This window comes from Cornus florida, unplaced genomic scaffold (genome assembly GCF_030987335.1).
Source record: "Cornus florida cultivar Cherokee Brave unplaced genomic scaffold, ASM3098733v1 CherokeeBrave_3.0.0_Hap2_Chr09, whole genome shotgun sequence".
Taxonomy (NCBI): domain Eukaryota; kingdom Viridiplantae; phylum Streptophyta; class Magnoliopsida; order Cornales; family Cornaceae; genus Cornus; species Cornus florida.
The window spans coordinates 87774518-87791214 of record NW_026775579.1 but is presented as its reverse complement, the minus strand read 5'-3'; the positions used below and the strand labels follow the sequence as shown (position 1 = coordinate 87791214).

The window sequence follows — 16697 nt, the reverse complement described above, 5'->3', positions numbered from 1 at the left end:
ATGGAATAGTTCTAAAATTTAAGATGAGTTTCTCTCTCCTCTCTATTTCCATCTTTCTCTTTCTACGTTTCTCTCCTATGTTTCTACATCCTTCGTCGCTTCCCATATCCAACGCACCAAATCTTGAGGAAACCCTAACTTTTCCCCTTTTGTTTAGATTTGGTGATATGCTATCATTTCAGAATTGATAAAGAGAGAGAGTTGGGAGGTGAATCGGCGAGGTAATCCTCCCCTCCATACACAAATTTCCCCCAATAGATCTCAGATATATACCTTATATATATATATATATATATATATATATATATATATGTATTGTGTATGTATTAGGGTTCAAGAACAGAATGCAGAGTGGTGCAAAGTGGTGGCTGTGGATTTGTGTATTTTCGTTGGGTTTGGGTATGGTGGAGTTTCAATTGGGTTTGGGTGTGGCACGAGTTCTATCTTCACTTGATATATATGTATTGAATTTGAAATTCGTGTATGGAGTTCTATCTTCACTTGATATATATGTATCGAATTTGAAATTCGAGTATGGAGGTGGTGGTGGTCGCAGAAGGGAGTTGTTGGTGGAGTTCTATCTTCACTTCTTTTTTTTTCCTTTTTTGTATACATAAATTGTTCATGAGGGTAGATTGGTCCAATTTATTAAATGGTAAAGTTAAAAAAGTCTCATAAACGGTCCAAGGGTAATTTAGTCAATTTCTCATGTAAAGGGGTGTTTTTGTCCATTTTTGAACCTTCAAGGGGTGTCTTTGTCCAAAAAACAGGTAAGTTTCCTCTGCGTGTCCTTTTGCCAAATCTCAGGGGGTGTGGTTGTACTTTACCCTTGAAATTATGTATGGTGTCGTGTGCAAAGTCATTTAAACTAATCATAATTAGGTAAAATGTGTTGTTCCTTGTCCAATACGAAAAAGAGTAAATTATTCTTGTTCCTTTCATGTGGCTCATTCCTTGTTCAAAACAAACAAGAGTAGGCCAATTTTTTGCCTTTTGTGGTGCATCTGGAAGGAAACCAAGTACAGAACTGTTGTTATTTAATGGAACCGAAGCTGCCAGCTTATAGATTGAAAGATTGTTTGATTTGTTTAGGTGGTCTACAGGGAGAGTATAACCCTAATGAACTCCTTTCTATACGTTGTAGATAATTTGAATTGGTATGTTCGTTTAGAGGTTCTGTATGGAAAGCGCTTTTGCATACTTCACATCCTCTAGGGCTGCACGCTATTTGGGTGCTTCTTAAAGGATGAGCCTAAGGTTTCCATAAAATCTGGGTTAATTAAAGTATGATATATAGAATATTACACGCTGACGGCTGAAAACTTCTGGCTTGTATGTAGAGATGATTAATTATGTTGTGATGCTTTTGTTACTTCAACTTACCCTATAAATTTATATGCAGGTCATACATCAGAAGTCTAGAATTTCATACGATGACATTACGAATGACCTCTGCCCTGTTAGTCCCTCTCTCTCCTCCTTTGTGTATGCATGGCTGTGTATGTTGTTGTGTTTTATGAGATTGAATCAGGGTACATAAAATTAAATCATCTCTCTCTCTAGATGCGTGTGTGTGTGTGTGTGTAATTGACATATGCTGTTTGCAGATTCTGAGTGTACAACAGCTTCATAAAATATGTACCCTTTACTGGGACGACAGCTACAACACTCCAAGTGTTTCCCCAGATGTAAGTTAGATATAACAATACAATTCTCTCCCTTGAAGTTTAGCAATTCATCTTCTTATCTATTGGTAATTTATACATTTGGTGCATTTTTATTTATTATTACTCTTTCTGTGGTTTGCCTCTTGTTTCTGTACTTTTACAGGTTATTTCCAGCATGAAGATGCTAATGACTGAGGATTCGAACAATGCAGATAGCAGCTCCTTTTTGTTGGATGATGATTCTAGGTATTATGATGTGTAGATACTCTCTACAAAATAGGAAATGTGTTTCAGGCTACTGATAATTGTGCTTCCTAAATGCAGTATTCCCTTCTCTGTTGATGAGATTAGCAATTCCCTCAAAGAAAAGGATTTCTTGAACGGAAAACCTGCTGCAGAGCTTCTTGAATATCCAGCCTTCCAATTTTTACAGGACTAAGGTTGTGATCAGCTAGCACTCTTTTCTTTTTGTGACGCCACCAGATTTTTGATGATGAGATGGATGCTTCTATTCCTCTGATCGGTGCCGTAATGTAAATCCGCCTCCAATAATCTCTCCTCACATGTTCCTCCTAATTGTAACCTCCACAGCCCTGATGTAAAATTATTCCTTTTAGCTTTGTAGAATTCTTAGTCTTTGTCAAATAGTTAGTCAGGGCAGACGGATTTAGCCGTCAAGTGCCTGTATTTTGTTTTGTTTTGTTTGTTTCATTTTTATTTATATATATTTATTTTAGGGCCACTTAGGGCTAGCATTCTTTGTAGTAGAGCATATTTATATAGTGTGGCGGGAGGAGCTGCTCTTAGTTGTCACCAATTTTCATTTTTGTACAGTAAGCAGCTGTATCAACCAGAATGTCAAGATATTATTTGTAAGTAGCTTATGCAATCTAGTGATGTTTATGAAAAACAATCTTTCTTTGTTTTATTTTATTTCCTTGCTTCTGTGTGACTCAAAATTCTATAGCTCTGGCTTGCACAATCTTAGCAATTCTATCGGCTTTCCTCGGATTTGTTCACAACTCTTACATTGGGCTGTTGATCCTTTGCTCTTTTTGGTTGCTTGATGAATGATGACTTTGTCCAGGAACAGAAGAAAAAAAATGCATCAGAAATTGTATTAATGTGTGTTTCGATTCTCTTCCTCTATCATTGTTTAATTGTAGTTCACAACTTTTACATGGTTATTATCAGCGACAATAGTTTTTTTTTTAACTATTTGGAGTTGGCTACATGAATCATAAGTTTCTGTTCAATAAAGAGTTATTATCAACAATGGAATACGATGAATTGCTTTAGTTCCTACACTGATCAACTCTTTAGAATCACTCCTTGTAAATATATGCTGATACTTTGCATTTGATTTAGTGAGTGGTCTAAAAATAAGTGGGCGAGTATTGGAATTGGGGAGGAGCCAAATACTCACCATTCAATAAATCATAAATCATATAACAAGAAAGCATGTTTAGTTAGAGAATCATTGTACTAACAATAGTAAGGCACATGGAATTATTACTCTTTTGCATATGGGAAATCGAGATATTTGACCATATTGAGATGACATTATATCTATGATTAACTGATGCTTGAAATGATGTTGGATCCAATTATTAGGATTTCATTGATTAGTTTAAGAAAGGGTGTGCCTTGTAGCGGTGTGAGTGTTAGTGTTCGTGCAACCCATTTTCTCTCTCTTTTACCATCTAACTATTAATTCATCATTACCACGTCGGCGTGTTGAATATTTTATTTTTTTTCGATCTTCTTTCATAATTTCCCAAGTCGTTATGGTTGTATGTAATTATAAACAAAGCTCCTGTTACAGTTTTATAAAACTTTGAAAAATGTTGATAAATTATGTTTTCTGAGTAATTGGTTGTCGTAAAATATTTTTAAAAAAATATATTAATACCTAACAAAAATAATCTATTCATCAATTTTCGACAAACTATTTTACACGCCTCAGATGGACTCGACTTTAATTCTGTGCCAAACACCGAAACATAAAAATAAAAATTATATATTTTACTTAAAAAAGAAAATATTTTTTTAATCTAAACAAAGGGAGCAAGAAATCAAATGGTTAATTAGGGCTGAACATGCCAAATCAAATGGTTATTTGAAGGTGCACATGCCATGAACAATATTTGAACATGTGCTTAGGCGGTTGTTTGACCATTATTCAGCAATAGTCTCACCCACCCACCTCTTCTAAACTCATTAATTCCATTCTTTGTTAACTGATTCTCCCACTTGGGAAATATGTAGTTATCATTTAATATGCAGATCTATATGGTTTCAGTTATTACAGTTATATAGTTGCCATAGAATATAATATGGAGAAAGTACAATCTTGTTTGATGCGTTTTCGTCTATTATGTTGTGGATTGAGTTAGTTGTATGAAATATATTATTACTCTCTCCCTCTCTCTCTCTCTCTCTCTCTCTCTCACACACACACACACACACACTTGTATATGTATTGGAGTACACTGAGATTAAGAATAGGATGATAACAATGTTTGAGTTAATTACAAATTTCCTCCAATACCATCCTTTATGTAACTTATGTACGTCTATGAAAATAATTAGAGTAAACTGTAACTTTTGATATGTTTTATGAGATTAAGAAAAGGATGATGATGGTGATGATACACACACGTATGTATATGTATTACAGTATGTTAGCAACTTTTGCCGGAAATTTCGTTTCGCCCAAATTTTAAAAATTTGGAGTGGGAGAACCAAATTTAAAAAATTAAAATTAAACAAAGATGATGATGGTTTGGGGCAGCAAGGAAGAATTTGGGTGGTGCATGCAATCCCTACCATAAATACAAAATAGTCTTCATTCATTCAAACTTAACAACCGACTTCATTAACAGAATCTCCTCATTGTAGGCAGTGTCAAACAAACTTAACATCATTCATGTTCAATGATTTCAAATTCTCAATAATTGTGTATCCTTTATTTTTTAGTATCACTTTCTTGTTTTGATTTTACTCACATTCTTAAATAATACCACTTATTATCACCTTTGTTAATTAAAAAATACATTGCGATTCAAACCCAAAACAATTTTTAATTATAATAAAACACTCACAAGTGAAAGAAAGAGGCAAATGATATGGGTTGGATTTGATAATAACCCTTTAATTTTTTTATTTAGGTCACATGGTTCTTCATGGTCTATTGTTGACTAAGACATACTTTATATGTGCTCTACACAAGCAATTAATAAATGCATTTCATATTCTTGGAAATCTTGCTGGTATACTTTGAGGATTATAGATCGCAAACCTGGAATTTAATTGTATAAATTATATTTTTTTAGTTTTTGCATACCATTTTAAAACTGTGTGTGTGTGTTTTTGGGTAAATGTCATTGTGGCGATGTTGTGGGTGGGGTCTGAAGCACTGGCAGGTTATTACACAATTTCACATCGTCTGAATAAGAAAAAAGGTGAAATGCTTATAGGTGGTGGTGTTATTTCCAATTAGTACGAGTACGAGGTCTTTTGAGATAAAATTCAAAAGCAAAATCATGCGTTGGGCTTAGGCCCAAAGCCAACAATATAAAATCATATGATGGAGTGGGTTTTCATTACAAATAGTATCAGTTTCATGAAAACAAAATGACCCTTTTCATAATTTATTCTTAATTGTTTATTATCTATTTGAATTATTTTTATCAAACCTACCAAAAAGAAAAGGAAAATATATATACATATATATGTATCAACGATTGGTGGAGATTGCAGTAGTTCTACCAAATCAAATGAGAGATCAAACGAACAGTCCTTATGCTTTCTAAATTAAATTATTTATGTCACGCAAATGATGGCATAAATAATTTGTTTTCAGTTTTTTATTCCACTGGTTCTTAACTTTTCATGTTTCCATGTGATATTTCTTTCATTGAATTGGAACAGGACGGAGCCAATGACTTCTCGAATCATGAATGGAACCCAACAAAATATTTGTATGTTGTGTTACATTATATTAAGACATATATATTCCCTTATAAGCTCTTGATTGACCTAGGATAATTAATTAAGATAATTAACTTTTGATTAAGGAATTCTTCAATGATTAAAAAGAAAAATGAATGAACATCAGGTGGACCTATTTTATATTTGGATGGCATTATTCTCTTTTATTTTTTTATTGACGCAATCATAACAAGATTGTGCAATATATATGATGAGAATGGTGTAGTCCTCATCATTAAAGATCTAAGTATTGTCATTAAAAAAAGTGATTAGTGTTTTAAGTACTCTATGTTTTAAATCTGTATTTTCACAATCACTAGTTTGAACCTATGACAATGGGACAAGTGGCAGGGGCCTTCCCCATCCTCGTTTCTGTTTAACAAAGTAAAACCCATTTTTGTCCAAAATCATTTATCAAGAGCTACCTCCCCCCTCAAAAATAAAAAATAAAAAATAAAAAATAAATAAAAATGTTAAACAATTTTTATTATTTTTAAAATTAATAAAAAATATATATGATTTTATAAAATGATAAAAGAATAAGATATTAGAGTTTTGGTGTTTTAATTTATGAAAAATTATTTTAATATTTTAGTATTATACGAGAATAATTAAGTAAATATAAATGGAATGGCCAAGGCCGGTACCCATCCCATCCCTACATCCACACAAATTTTTATCTCGTCATACCGTCCTCAATTAAACCACTCCAAAATCATTTTAATAGGGGCAGGGCTAGCGGTACCCAATCGAAACGATAGTAATAAAGGGTTTTAGTTTTACGACATTAGGATGGGTGTGACCTATTAGTCTCCTCTGTTTTTCAAAGAGATTGGCAACGGCGGTTGAAGTCCGTAGAGATAAATGGGTATATGAGTTTCAATTAAAAAAAAAAAAAAAGGATAACATATTCACACACACATATATCAACAGGCCCTTACCTCCCAAAGGGAGGTCAGGAGTTCGAATCTTAGTAGATGAATAAGTGTGTGAGTACTAACTAAGAAAAAAAAAAAAAAAAAAAAAATATTGTTGCAAGGTCGGTACATCATATATATATACATATATTTGGCAATTAAAATAATTTTTTTTAAAAAATACCTGAACTAACTATATGATAAAGTGTTAAAATCATTATATCAAATAGTTGTACAGGGTCCGGTCAAATATATATATATATATATATATATATATATATATATATATATATATTGTTTTTGTTTTTAAAGAAAGAAAGATTAGTTATTAAAATCAATGAGATCATGTAATAGATGGTAGAAAATCTAAAAAGGGGCCAATTGTGTAAGATCAAGATAAAGTCATTATTAGTATTGTTATGATCATGATAATAAAGCTTTAGTACTATCAGATGAGTGTGTACTGCCTAGTGAACTTCTTGGAAGCCTGTGACACCCCAAGTATTAAATTCCAACTTGATATATAAAAGTTCTTCTTAGGCATGATCAATCCACCTAGGCATTTGTTTCATATGTTTATGGGAAGTTCAAACCAACAATGAAGCTATAATTCTATACAATTTTTCCTTAAAATAAAGGATCAATGAGAAGAGAAGATTGTGACACCTTTACTTATCCATAAAGTTGCTTGGAAATGGCAGCATGGTCCCAGGTAGGCCTTTTCCCAAGTTGGCTGCAGATAGCTTTGCACGGTACTTGAGAAACTAGAGAATTGTAAAGCCCATGCCCAAATTTTATATTATCAATCATTCTCTCCATCTGGCCGTAACCATGCAGCCCCGTACCATGAACAAATCTCCCTTGTGCGTTGCAATAGAATGTTATTTTGTTTCAAATTACTTGAGAAGTTCATAGAAATCTTTCGGGTGGATCTTGGTGTAACAGTAAAGTGTTCTATTGTGACCCGAAACTTATAAGTTCGATCTAGAGAAACAAGTTCTCTACAAAAAGGAAAGCTGCTGCATGCATCTGACTCTCTCCAACCTTACAATGGATCGAGTTTCAGCTGCCGCATACAACTGACTCTTTTTCAACCTTGTAATGAATCCAGTTTAGTAAAATGGCTAGCCTTTTTGGAAGGATGATTGTGCTCCCAAGAAGAACCAAACACCACCCATTACATTCTTGCATGAAAAGAAGAGATCTATGAAGCCAACAAACCTACATGCACATGCAAAAATCTTCTTCCACACGAGTCCTTTTATTCTTTCTTTACTATCATCAACACAATTATTGATCATGTAAATGCAGTTCTATGATCAATAGCATACTTTTCGGAATTTGAAAATTACAACTAATATTTTTAGTGTCATTACTACAACAGCTCACAATGCAGGGAATGGACTTGAGTGGGCCAAATCAACATTTACAATCTCAAAGCTTGAACAATGTGTAGGTAGGTGTGATTTCAAATTGCAATCTCAATGTGATAAGTGGTACTGGTGTGGGTTCCAAATTTCAATAGGGAAAGTGAGCCCCCCCAGGTGCAACTACGAGTCCAAGATCACCTCCTCCACGTGGCCACATTGCGCGAATCCTCATCAGCATTCACTCATAAATAATGTACAGTGAAGCAGTAGGATATTTAATTTCAAGAACCCCCCTAAATCAATTCAAAATCTTCTTGAATAACGTGACTTGAGCATGGTTGTTGACCAACTACAATTTCACTTCTGTAATTAATCAGTAAATGACCTTGGAATAATATTTTAAGGTCTATCATTGTTTCCAATATTGCTAGCTAGCTCTGGCTGTTTTGTATAAGCAGTGTGTGTTGTGAAATTGTTTTGTTTGATTATTACATGAACAGCTTGTTATAAATTTGGTGATATTGTTTTGTTTCCTTTTTTGGGTTAACAATAAAAATGTGTCCAAAAAAGAAGCAAGTTGATAGGGAGAGGAACTTGCTCCCCTAGTAACTGTCAACAAGAACAAGCAGATGTGGCCTAGTTGATTTAGATTTTTCAAGAGAGAAAAACAAACAATTGGTCGTGAGCAGGCACATGCATGAATGATGAAATTTCTATCAAAGATGATTTTATCATGTGGAGTTAAGACAGTAAGAAAAGATGTGATAAGGGGTAGTTTGACTAAAAATATGTTTTTAGATTAGAACATGAATGGTGAAATAAATTCACCTAACCGACCCAAATATGTGGAAAAAGACAATTGATTAGAATTGAGTTGATGTAATCACCTACCCTAACTTGGTTAGTATTTCCTCCTCCTACATAGGGGGTTGAGGGCAAGTCTCCATTGACACAATAGTGACGGTGTACGTGGGTTGGATATATATATATTTTTTTTAGTAACTTAGCAATTGAAAGAAAAAAATTTGGTCTTACCCATTCGATTTTATGTGAGACAAGACCTCTCTAAAATTCTCTCCCATCCGAATTTGCAATGTCGTTCCTAGCGACTCAAATCCGGACTTCACCTAGATGAACGCTTGGTATGACACCGAATCAAGAACTGAGTCTGTTTTGATAACAGTTGTAAGCTATTGGATATTATATTGGATCAAGGACTGGACCCACTCTGATACCACTTGTAAGTGGCCTGATTCAAAAACTTAAGTCGTTAGGTAGTGCAACATACCTATCCATATATGTTCAAAACTTTCTCCATTCGGATTCGATATAAGACAATGCTACTAAATAAAATAGGAAGAGAATCACATGATTTATGTAAAGGGTAATTGCCATATAATACTCTAAATGACTACCATCTCATAATATATGTGTCAATTATTAAGGAAAATGTATAATATGTATAACAATCGCAATCACATGCTACTGATGTCCACCCTCCCTATTTAAACCTCTACATCCCTCTAACCCCCTCCACACACTACTTCAAAGCAAACTACAATCTATTCTACTCTCTTCCCATCACTTCTTTGTCACACCCATCTTTGAACATAGATAAACTATTTCCTACACTTGTCAAGCTATATATATATAATCATTCTCTCTTCTCTATCTAATCTTTTAGTACTTGCTACTTTTGCTACCACCTCTGTTTCATAGCTGCCTCAGTCTCTTTCTTAATTTCCCAAAACATACTAATTCATGCATTACACTGATCTTGACATACCATCAATGGCCCGTTCTTTCAACGTTGAAAACACCTCTGCTCGGCGATTCATATGGGTGAACGGACCTGTCATTGTTGGTGCAGGTCCATCAGGTCTAGCTGTTGCTGCTGGCCTAAAACAAGAAGGTGCGCCGTTCGTAATCCTTGAAAGAGCCAACTGCATTGCGTCTCTGTGGCAAAACCAAACTTATGACAGACTCAAGCTTCACCTCCCCAAACAATTCTGTCAACTACCCTACTTCAAATTCCCAGATAATTTCCCAGAATACCCTACCAAATATCAGTTCATTGACTATCTTGAGTCGTATGCAAAAAACTTTGGGATAAACCCGAGATTTAGTGAGTCTGTGCAGTCTGCCAAGTATGAAGAAACTTGGGGTTTATGGCATGTCAGGACTGTTACGAGTAATGGTTCCACTAGGGGTGAAGTTGAGTACATTTGCCGATGGCTTGTGGTGGCCACTGGAGAGAATGCAGAGAAGGTGGTGCCGGAATTTGAAGGCTTGGAAGACTTTGGTGGCCATGTCATGCATGCTTGTGATTACAAATCTGGTGAGAGTTATAAAGGCAAGCATGTACTAGTAGTTGGCTGTGGCAATTCAGGCATGGAAGTCTCCCTCGATCTTTGCCACCACAATGCCTTTCCATCAATGGTGGTTCGAAGATCGGTAAGTCAAAGTTCCCATCACGTATTTTGTCATAACATTTCTTTGGGTTCAGATTATAAGTGGGTTATTTTCTGTTCTGTTCTGTTCCACAGGTTCATGTCTTGCCAAGGGAAGTTCTTGGAAAATCGACGTTTGATTTAGCAGTATCAATGATGAAATGGCTGCCCATTTGGCTTGTTGATAAAACATTGTTGGTGATTGCAAAGTTAATTCTTGGAAATACAGAGAAGTATGGTCTGAAAAGGCCACCAATTGGTCCTTTACAGCTGAAGAACACTGAAGGAAAGACCCCTGTCTTGGACATTGGTGCCCTACAGAAAATTAGATCTGGTGAGATCAAGGTAGTCCCAGGAATCAAGATATTTTCGCGCGGCAGCGTCGAACTTGTGAATGGTCAAAATCTTGAGATTAATTCTGTGATTTTAGCAACTGGGTATACCAGCAATGTACCTTCATGGTTAGAGGTCAGTTTTTTTTTTTTTTTTAAATAGTATTTTCTACATATGGATTCATGTGACAGTTATGGAAGTTGGGTTTCTTGTAGAGTTCCTATCCGCTACTGATCAGGTTGTTGGGGCTCTGTTTGGTGTTTTTTATTGTCAGAGTTGAATTTTCAATTATTTAAAAAATGTTTCAGAAGCTTCTTCTATTTTATAATTATGTTTTTCTACAATTAGAATTAGTTCTCCAAAAGAAAGTGAATTTCCTTTTATAACCCCATGACCCCTAGTTTTCTAATGTATAAGTATGTGGGATTAAGTTTCTAGAAAAAAAAAAAAAAAAAAAAGAATCAATGTGCTGAAATTGTTTTGGAATATTTATCTTCAGGAAAATGAATTCTTTGATAGAAATGGATTCCCCAAAGCTCCATTCCCAAATGGGTGGAAAGGCAAACATGGGCTCTATGCAGTTGGGTTCACAAGAAGAGGTCTCTCTGGTGCATCTTTAGATGCCATTAGAGTAGCAGATGAAATTGGCAAAATCTGGAAAGAAGAAACAAAGCACAGAAAGCATTCTGCTACTGTCACTTAAAGATGCTTCTGCCCTTTTCTTCTTCTTCTTTTGATAATCTTCTTTGACAACAGATATGATCAAACTGAGGTAAGGCTGTGTACAAAAAAATGTAAAGAGAGAAGGTACACAAAAAACAGAGAGCAGCCCTCTCCAGGAATATCCCAAGTTTTGGGTATTTTTGTAAAAAGGAAGATGAGGCTTTCTTTTTTTTCTTTTTTTTTTTTTTTCCTTCTACTTTTTGTAATTTTAAATAAAGTTTCCATGTGAAATGTAATGGACTCCTTTTCTAATCCAAGTGAAATGAATATGACTCTCTCTCTCTCTCTCTCTGGTCCACCTAGTCATTAATTATTGTGATGGTCACTACCTCCACAATTTGGTCCACAAAAGGCCTTCAACTATGGTGGAACCATTATCTACTATATCCAACATCTCTATTCTCTTCAATGTGAAATGACATTGGAGTCTTGACTAGTTTTGCTTCAGAAGTACATATTGACTCTAGGTCTGCATGTTTCCTTGCACATGGATAGAGCCCACAATGAGAAGTGAGAAAAATAAAATTGATCTTCTCACAGTTGCCTAAGCAAAAAATTCTCTAAATACTGGCAAAATAAGGTTGGTTAGAGTCAGTTTTCATCTATAAAACTTGGTCCACCAAAAAGATGAAATAACATGGTCATAAGTTTTTGGCCACTGACAAATGTGTCTAAAACCATATAGATCTCCTATATTCAAGGGAACAAATTGAATGGATGAACTAACTTCTATTGCCAAGTCAGTCAGCACTCCCAAATTCTTTTCAGCCACAAACCCTCTCTTCAAAGTCAATATACACAACATCCTTTCTTTCAGATTACTCCAACCACACCACATGCAAAAGACATTCAGTATCTCTGACTTCAGTGCTCTAAATTTGGCTTTTTTATTTTTATTTTTATTTTTTATTATTATTAAAAGATGTACTAGGGTCTGTCATCTTGATAGAGATGACATAGATTAAGTAGTATTTGAACTATGATTCATACTTAATATTCAGACCTCGTGACCGGACTCCAAAAGCTTTTCAAATAATTTACAATGAGATCTGATAGAAACATCCTGATTTTTCTGCATTTCCACTACAAAATACTTCTCTGCTATTTAAATGTTAAGAATTGCCCCACAAGAAAGATGCCACTGACTTTCTATCACTGCCATTCAACATTAAATGACCAAAATTTTCTTCCTACTTTTGTCATTTATTTTCTTTCCCCTAGGATCCAACATGAATTCATTTTTCATTTTACATTAAATAATATATAACATGAATATTATTTAAAGAAAAAGAAGTGGATTTGAAGACAACCCATATGAGTCTCCATACTGTTGATTTGAACATGCATAAAACCTTTATCTCAATGGCCCATCTAAAATTTCTTCACCACCACACACAAATCTTTCAATTATATACACTAATGTGAGGTCAATCTCAAAACTCAAGGAGCATACAACATGCAATACTTTTTCTTCAACTTGTTTCATGCTAGATTGAGTTTTTTGACTTTTGCGATACTTGCAGCATGGAAGTCCAAAACTACAGTTGCACTGTCTTTTTCCATTGGAACCTTCTGTGATTTTTTTTTTTTAACTGCGCAACCTTTTACTAGATATCAGCATCACAAAGAGGCGGAAACACATGGGTGACCACCACCTACATTCCTCATTTTGTCACCAACAATCCCATTCCTTCTTCTTGTGATTACACAAGGGTAGTTGTTTTCTATGTCGAGAGGTCGAACTGTCTTTACATCCTAGTTCTGCATTCCCATTGAACAATGCGAGGATGAAGATGTTAAAAGTACCCCCTAAAACCATCCTAAGTTCTAGTTGTGCTAGCTCCTGTTTGATTCATTATTATTTTTTTAAAAGTTTGATCCAAGTATTTGGTCTCTTGATCATGTTTATGCAAGACTATATAGGAATACTAGAAATTGCCAAGTCAGTGAGCTGTGCCATGTTGCATGGATGAAACCTTGCCAACTACTCAACAAAAGAACCCACTAGATTTAATGAATTTAGACGAAAGAGTAGATACACTAAAACTCGTTTAGTGAGTTGTGACGATGTGGAAATGGATTTGCCACTGCCAGCTAACTTGTACCCAGCTTGGCTGTCTGAGGCTTAGCAAAACCTCCCTTAGGCTAGCCCTTGGTTAAGGGTCTTCTTCAAGGGTCTAACACTAGGACAATTTAATTAAACAAATTCCTATTGAGCAACTCGAGATAGCTCACTTCTTGTACGGGAGCTAGGGTAGACTTGTGGGTAGTTTATAAGAAACCGATCCTAGAAAATTCACAGCATTGCATTATGTCTATGTATGGGAACTTGACTAGGGGCTGATGAATGAAAAAAGTACTTTGAACGAGTGAGACTCCTTGGACACGATTTCCATTTTAAACAATTCAACCTCAAGCTTATCCTAAATTTTTCTGAGAAGCCTGACTTTATCAACACCATCTTTGGCTCACCACAATACATGAAAATATTGTGCTATAATAGGACCATCTAAAACAACCCAAATAGAACAGTTAAATCAACAAAGAAAAGTTGATTGATAATATAAAGCCAACATGACATTAAAAAGAATTAGGGTAGTTTCTAAAGCACGTTATACTGCAATTTGCTTTCTGAAAGGTATGAAAGCTAGATTAAGATGGAGGCAACGTCTGACCCAGCTAATAAACAAGACTACTTTAGTTCAGCCAAACCTCCATGAACCAAGCTTGAATGGTTCGAGTTAAAACAACTAAAACTGGAAAAGCTGAATATGGTAACCAGCAATCAGCTCTATCAGCCAGTTGCACACTTGCACCTGTAGATAAACTACTACAAATGCTATCTAAACTTGTCAATGACAAAAAAAAAACCACATAACTCGTAAGTTTTCATACACAGCTAGTTTAAAATGCATCAATGAAATTGAGCTTCATACCAGCATGAAATTCAGCCAGTTTTTGTTGTTTTTAAAATTTTTAGTCCATTTCATATGTAATGACTCATTTTCACCCTGTTTTACGATCCCTCTTTTTTCTCTCCCCGCATGTATTTTGTTTCTCTTATGTTTTTTTTTCTTCTTTTTTTTTTTTTTTTTTTCCTTATTTTTAAAAATTTTTATTTTTCACCATGGCAAGAAACTCACACACCCATTTTTTTTTTTTTTTTTTTTCACAGTGAACTCTATTGTGAATCTCTATTAAACATTTCTACTTATTATTTTTTAGTTTTATTCAAGGAAAACATACATAATTATGGTACACAATTTCATAATTTTCACTACATATGTAATTTCTCAGTTGCTAAACTGAAACAATAACGTAATTAATCCCCTTAACAATACTACATATATTATAGTGGAATTAAAGAAAAGAAAATATAATTCAATTTAGGCATAGACCTATCAGACCAAGGTGATTCGATGATTAATGGGGTGAACTACCTGATCTAATGGTTGCAACAATGTGATCTCTACTATTATCTGGACATTGGAACGGGATGTATTTGAAACCAATACTATTCATAAAAAAAGGTTTCTTCCATAATCAATACTTTTGACATAAAATTTATAGTTTTTGTTTAATTACATATTGATTAAAACAAGTGTGTTTAACAATCTGAACATGCTACAAGTATTGATCACACATCTGTGTATAGTTGTTGAAAATGAATGCTATCACTATGCAATCATATTCAGTTGCCTCTCTAAAGAACAAATAATATATATATATATTCAAAATTTCATGTGGAAATGCAGGCTATTTCCCATATTTTTTCCACCTTATATAATCACCTGTTGGAAAGCATCTGATCAATTTCACCATTCTGGTTGTAAGTAGCCACAATTTTCTTTGCATATGAAGGCATGTGTCTATCAGCTCTGCATTTATCAAAAATTCGTATGCTGAAAACAGCCTCAAGCCAACATGTAAGGATAAGTACTAACCACAATACATACCTCTGTTTTCCCCATGTACGATTTACATAGAGATAGTTCCGGATGGTATGGTAATCCAGTGAATAACGGGCAAATTCTAGACCCTTTGGGCCAATCTAAACCAAATGGACTGAGTTAGAATAATTTTTTTGTCCAGTTGCTATTATCACTCAGTGAAACACTAACAATAATTCTTACCAAGTTTAGCAAAAATGCTATTAAATTGCCAACAAACTTTGGTGCAGGCTGAGAAGGACCCCTTCCTGAGAAAATATCAAAGGAAAATCTTGAATCTGAATATTTGGAGTTTGGAAAGCACTTAGTTTTCTGTACATGTAGTTCTTCAGAAGAAAATCCTCATTAATAATTAATGGGCACCATATAAGAGATCGAAACGGTAAGAAACTAAAAATCTGTTACGAACATTCCAATTCTTACCTGCAAATCTAAACAAATGAAATTTTTCTTAGAGAAATCCAAAAATACTCAGATCAGATGGTTTAAAGTAAATTGATGAAGATTTTACTTGGAACTGGACCCATTAAGGCAGGTTCTGCACTACTAAACACATGCCACAGTCCAGTTAAAGAGATAAAACCCACATCCTTAGGGCCACTAGCCCAAGAGCTAGATATTTCATATAAAAATTATACATCCGATGCCACTACATACCAAACTTAGCATTATCGTCTGCCTTAACTGTCTCCATAACATATGGACGCCGGTCACCCTGAAATAAAATATTTGTCCTTAAAGTAAGTAATTCTACTACAACAACTTTAGATCATAAATTATGTACAGGATAGAGGTGAGATATTTACACCAGTAATTGTTGGAGTAATCTCCAAAAGATCTTTCACCAAACTCAGCATTTCTCTTCCACGTTCATTTCTGCCATTTGAATGGGGCATATAATAATAATAATAATAATAATAAATATAAATAATAAAAATAAAAACACATTTATATTTGTCTAACATCCTAATTATTGAGCGAACATAAGATTTGAAGATGAAATTGAATTACCTAACAGTAACATACTGTGGATGCTGTGTCATGCCGATTCCAGAATATTTTGGCACACCCATGTATCCAACCACCAAATCCTGGAATTGCCCACAAGTGTAAGCTAGCAGTACCATATTGAGTTTTATCAACAACAAAGAATAAAAGTTGTTCACTCTGTGCATGTAAAACTAACAGCTCTGTCACAGAATCAAATGACAAATTAAAAAGGTGCATTTAATCTTGCTGGGTAGATTGAGATCAAGTAATTATACCTATACCAAAAAAATTGAAATTTCAGCAA

At 34.5% G+C, this 16697-nt stretch overlaps 3 protein-coding genes across 3 annotated transcripts in view; 2 read left to right on the top strand and 1 right to left on the bottom strand.

Moving 5' to 3' along the window:
• LOC132274921 (myosin-8-like) overlaps positions 1-2595 on the top strand; it is a 50033-nt gene extending 47438 nt beyond the window's left edge. The window contains exons 35-38 of the mRNA XM_059776286.1: positions 1403-1459; positions 1608-1688; positions 1831-1913; positions 1992-2595. Of these exons, the coding sequence (XP_059632269.1) occupies positions 1403-1459; positions 1608-1688; positions 1831-1913; positions 1992-2106 (336 nt within the window). The 3' untranslated portion in view covers positions 2107-2595. The remainder of the gene's footprint in view (positions 1-1402; positions 1460-1607; positions 1689-1830; positions 1914-1991) is intronic.
• A 6906-nt stretch (positions 2596-9501) lies between these two features.
• LOC132274920 (probable indole-3-pyruvate monooxygenase YUCCA3) lies at positions 9502-11493 on the top strand. The gene is made up of 3 exons (XM_059776285.1): positions 9502-10401; positions 10494-10865; positions 11230-11493. The coding sequence occupies exons 1-3, from the start codon at positions 9709-9711 to the stop codon at positions 11431-11433; spliced, it is 1269 nt and encodes a 422-aa protein (XP_059632268.1). The 5' UTR covers positions 9502-9708; the 3' UTR covers positions 11434-11493.
• Positions 11494-11614: 121 nt separating this feature from the next.
• Positions 11615-16697, bottom strand: part of LOC132274918 (7-hydroxymethyl chlorophyll a reductase, chloroplastic) — a 28465-nt gene continuing 23382 nt past the window's right edge. The window contains exons 14-19 of the mRNA XM_059776284.1: positions 16415-16494; positions 16210-16279; positions 16061-16118; positions 15587-15651; positions 15410-15504; positions 11615-15331 (exon numbers count right to left, since the gene is read on the bottom strand). Of these exons, the coding sequence (XP_059632267.1) occupies positions 15241-15331; positions 15410-15504; positions 15587-15651; positions 16061-16118; positions 16210-16279; positions 16415-16494 (459 nt within the window). The 3' untranslated portion in view covers positions 11615-15240. The remainder of the gene's footprint in view (positions 15332-15409; positions 15505-15586; positions 15652-16060; positions 16119-16209; positions 16280-16414; positions 16495-16697) is intronic.

Coding starts and splice junctions, on each gene's coding strand:
- LOC132274920 (XM_059776285.1), top strand. CDS start 9,709: ATGCATTACACTGATCTTGACATACCATCAATGGCCCGTTCTTTCAAC. Junction 10,402..10,493: donor CAATGGTGGTTCGAAGATCG/GTAAGTCAAAGT, acceptor TCTGTTCCACAG/GTTCATGTCTTGCCAAGGGA. Junction 10,866..11,229: donor ATGTACCTTCATGGTTAGAG/GTCAGTTTTTTT, acceptor ATTTATCTTCAG/GAAAATGAATTCTTTGATAG.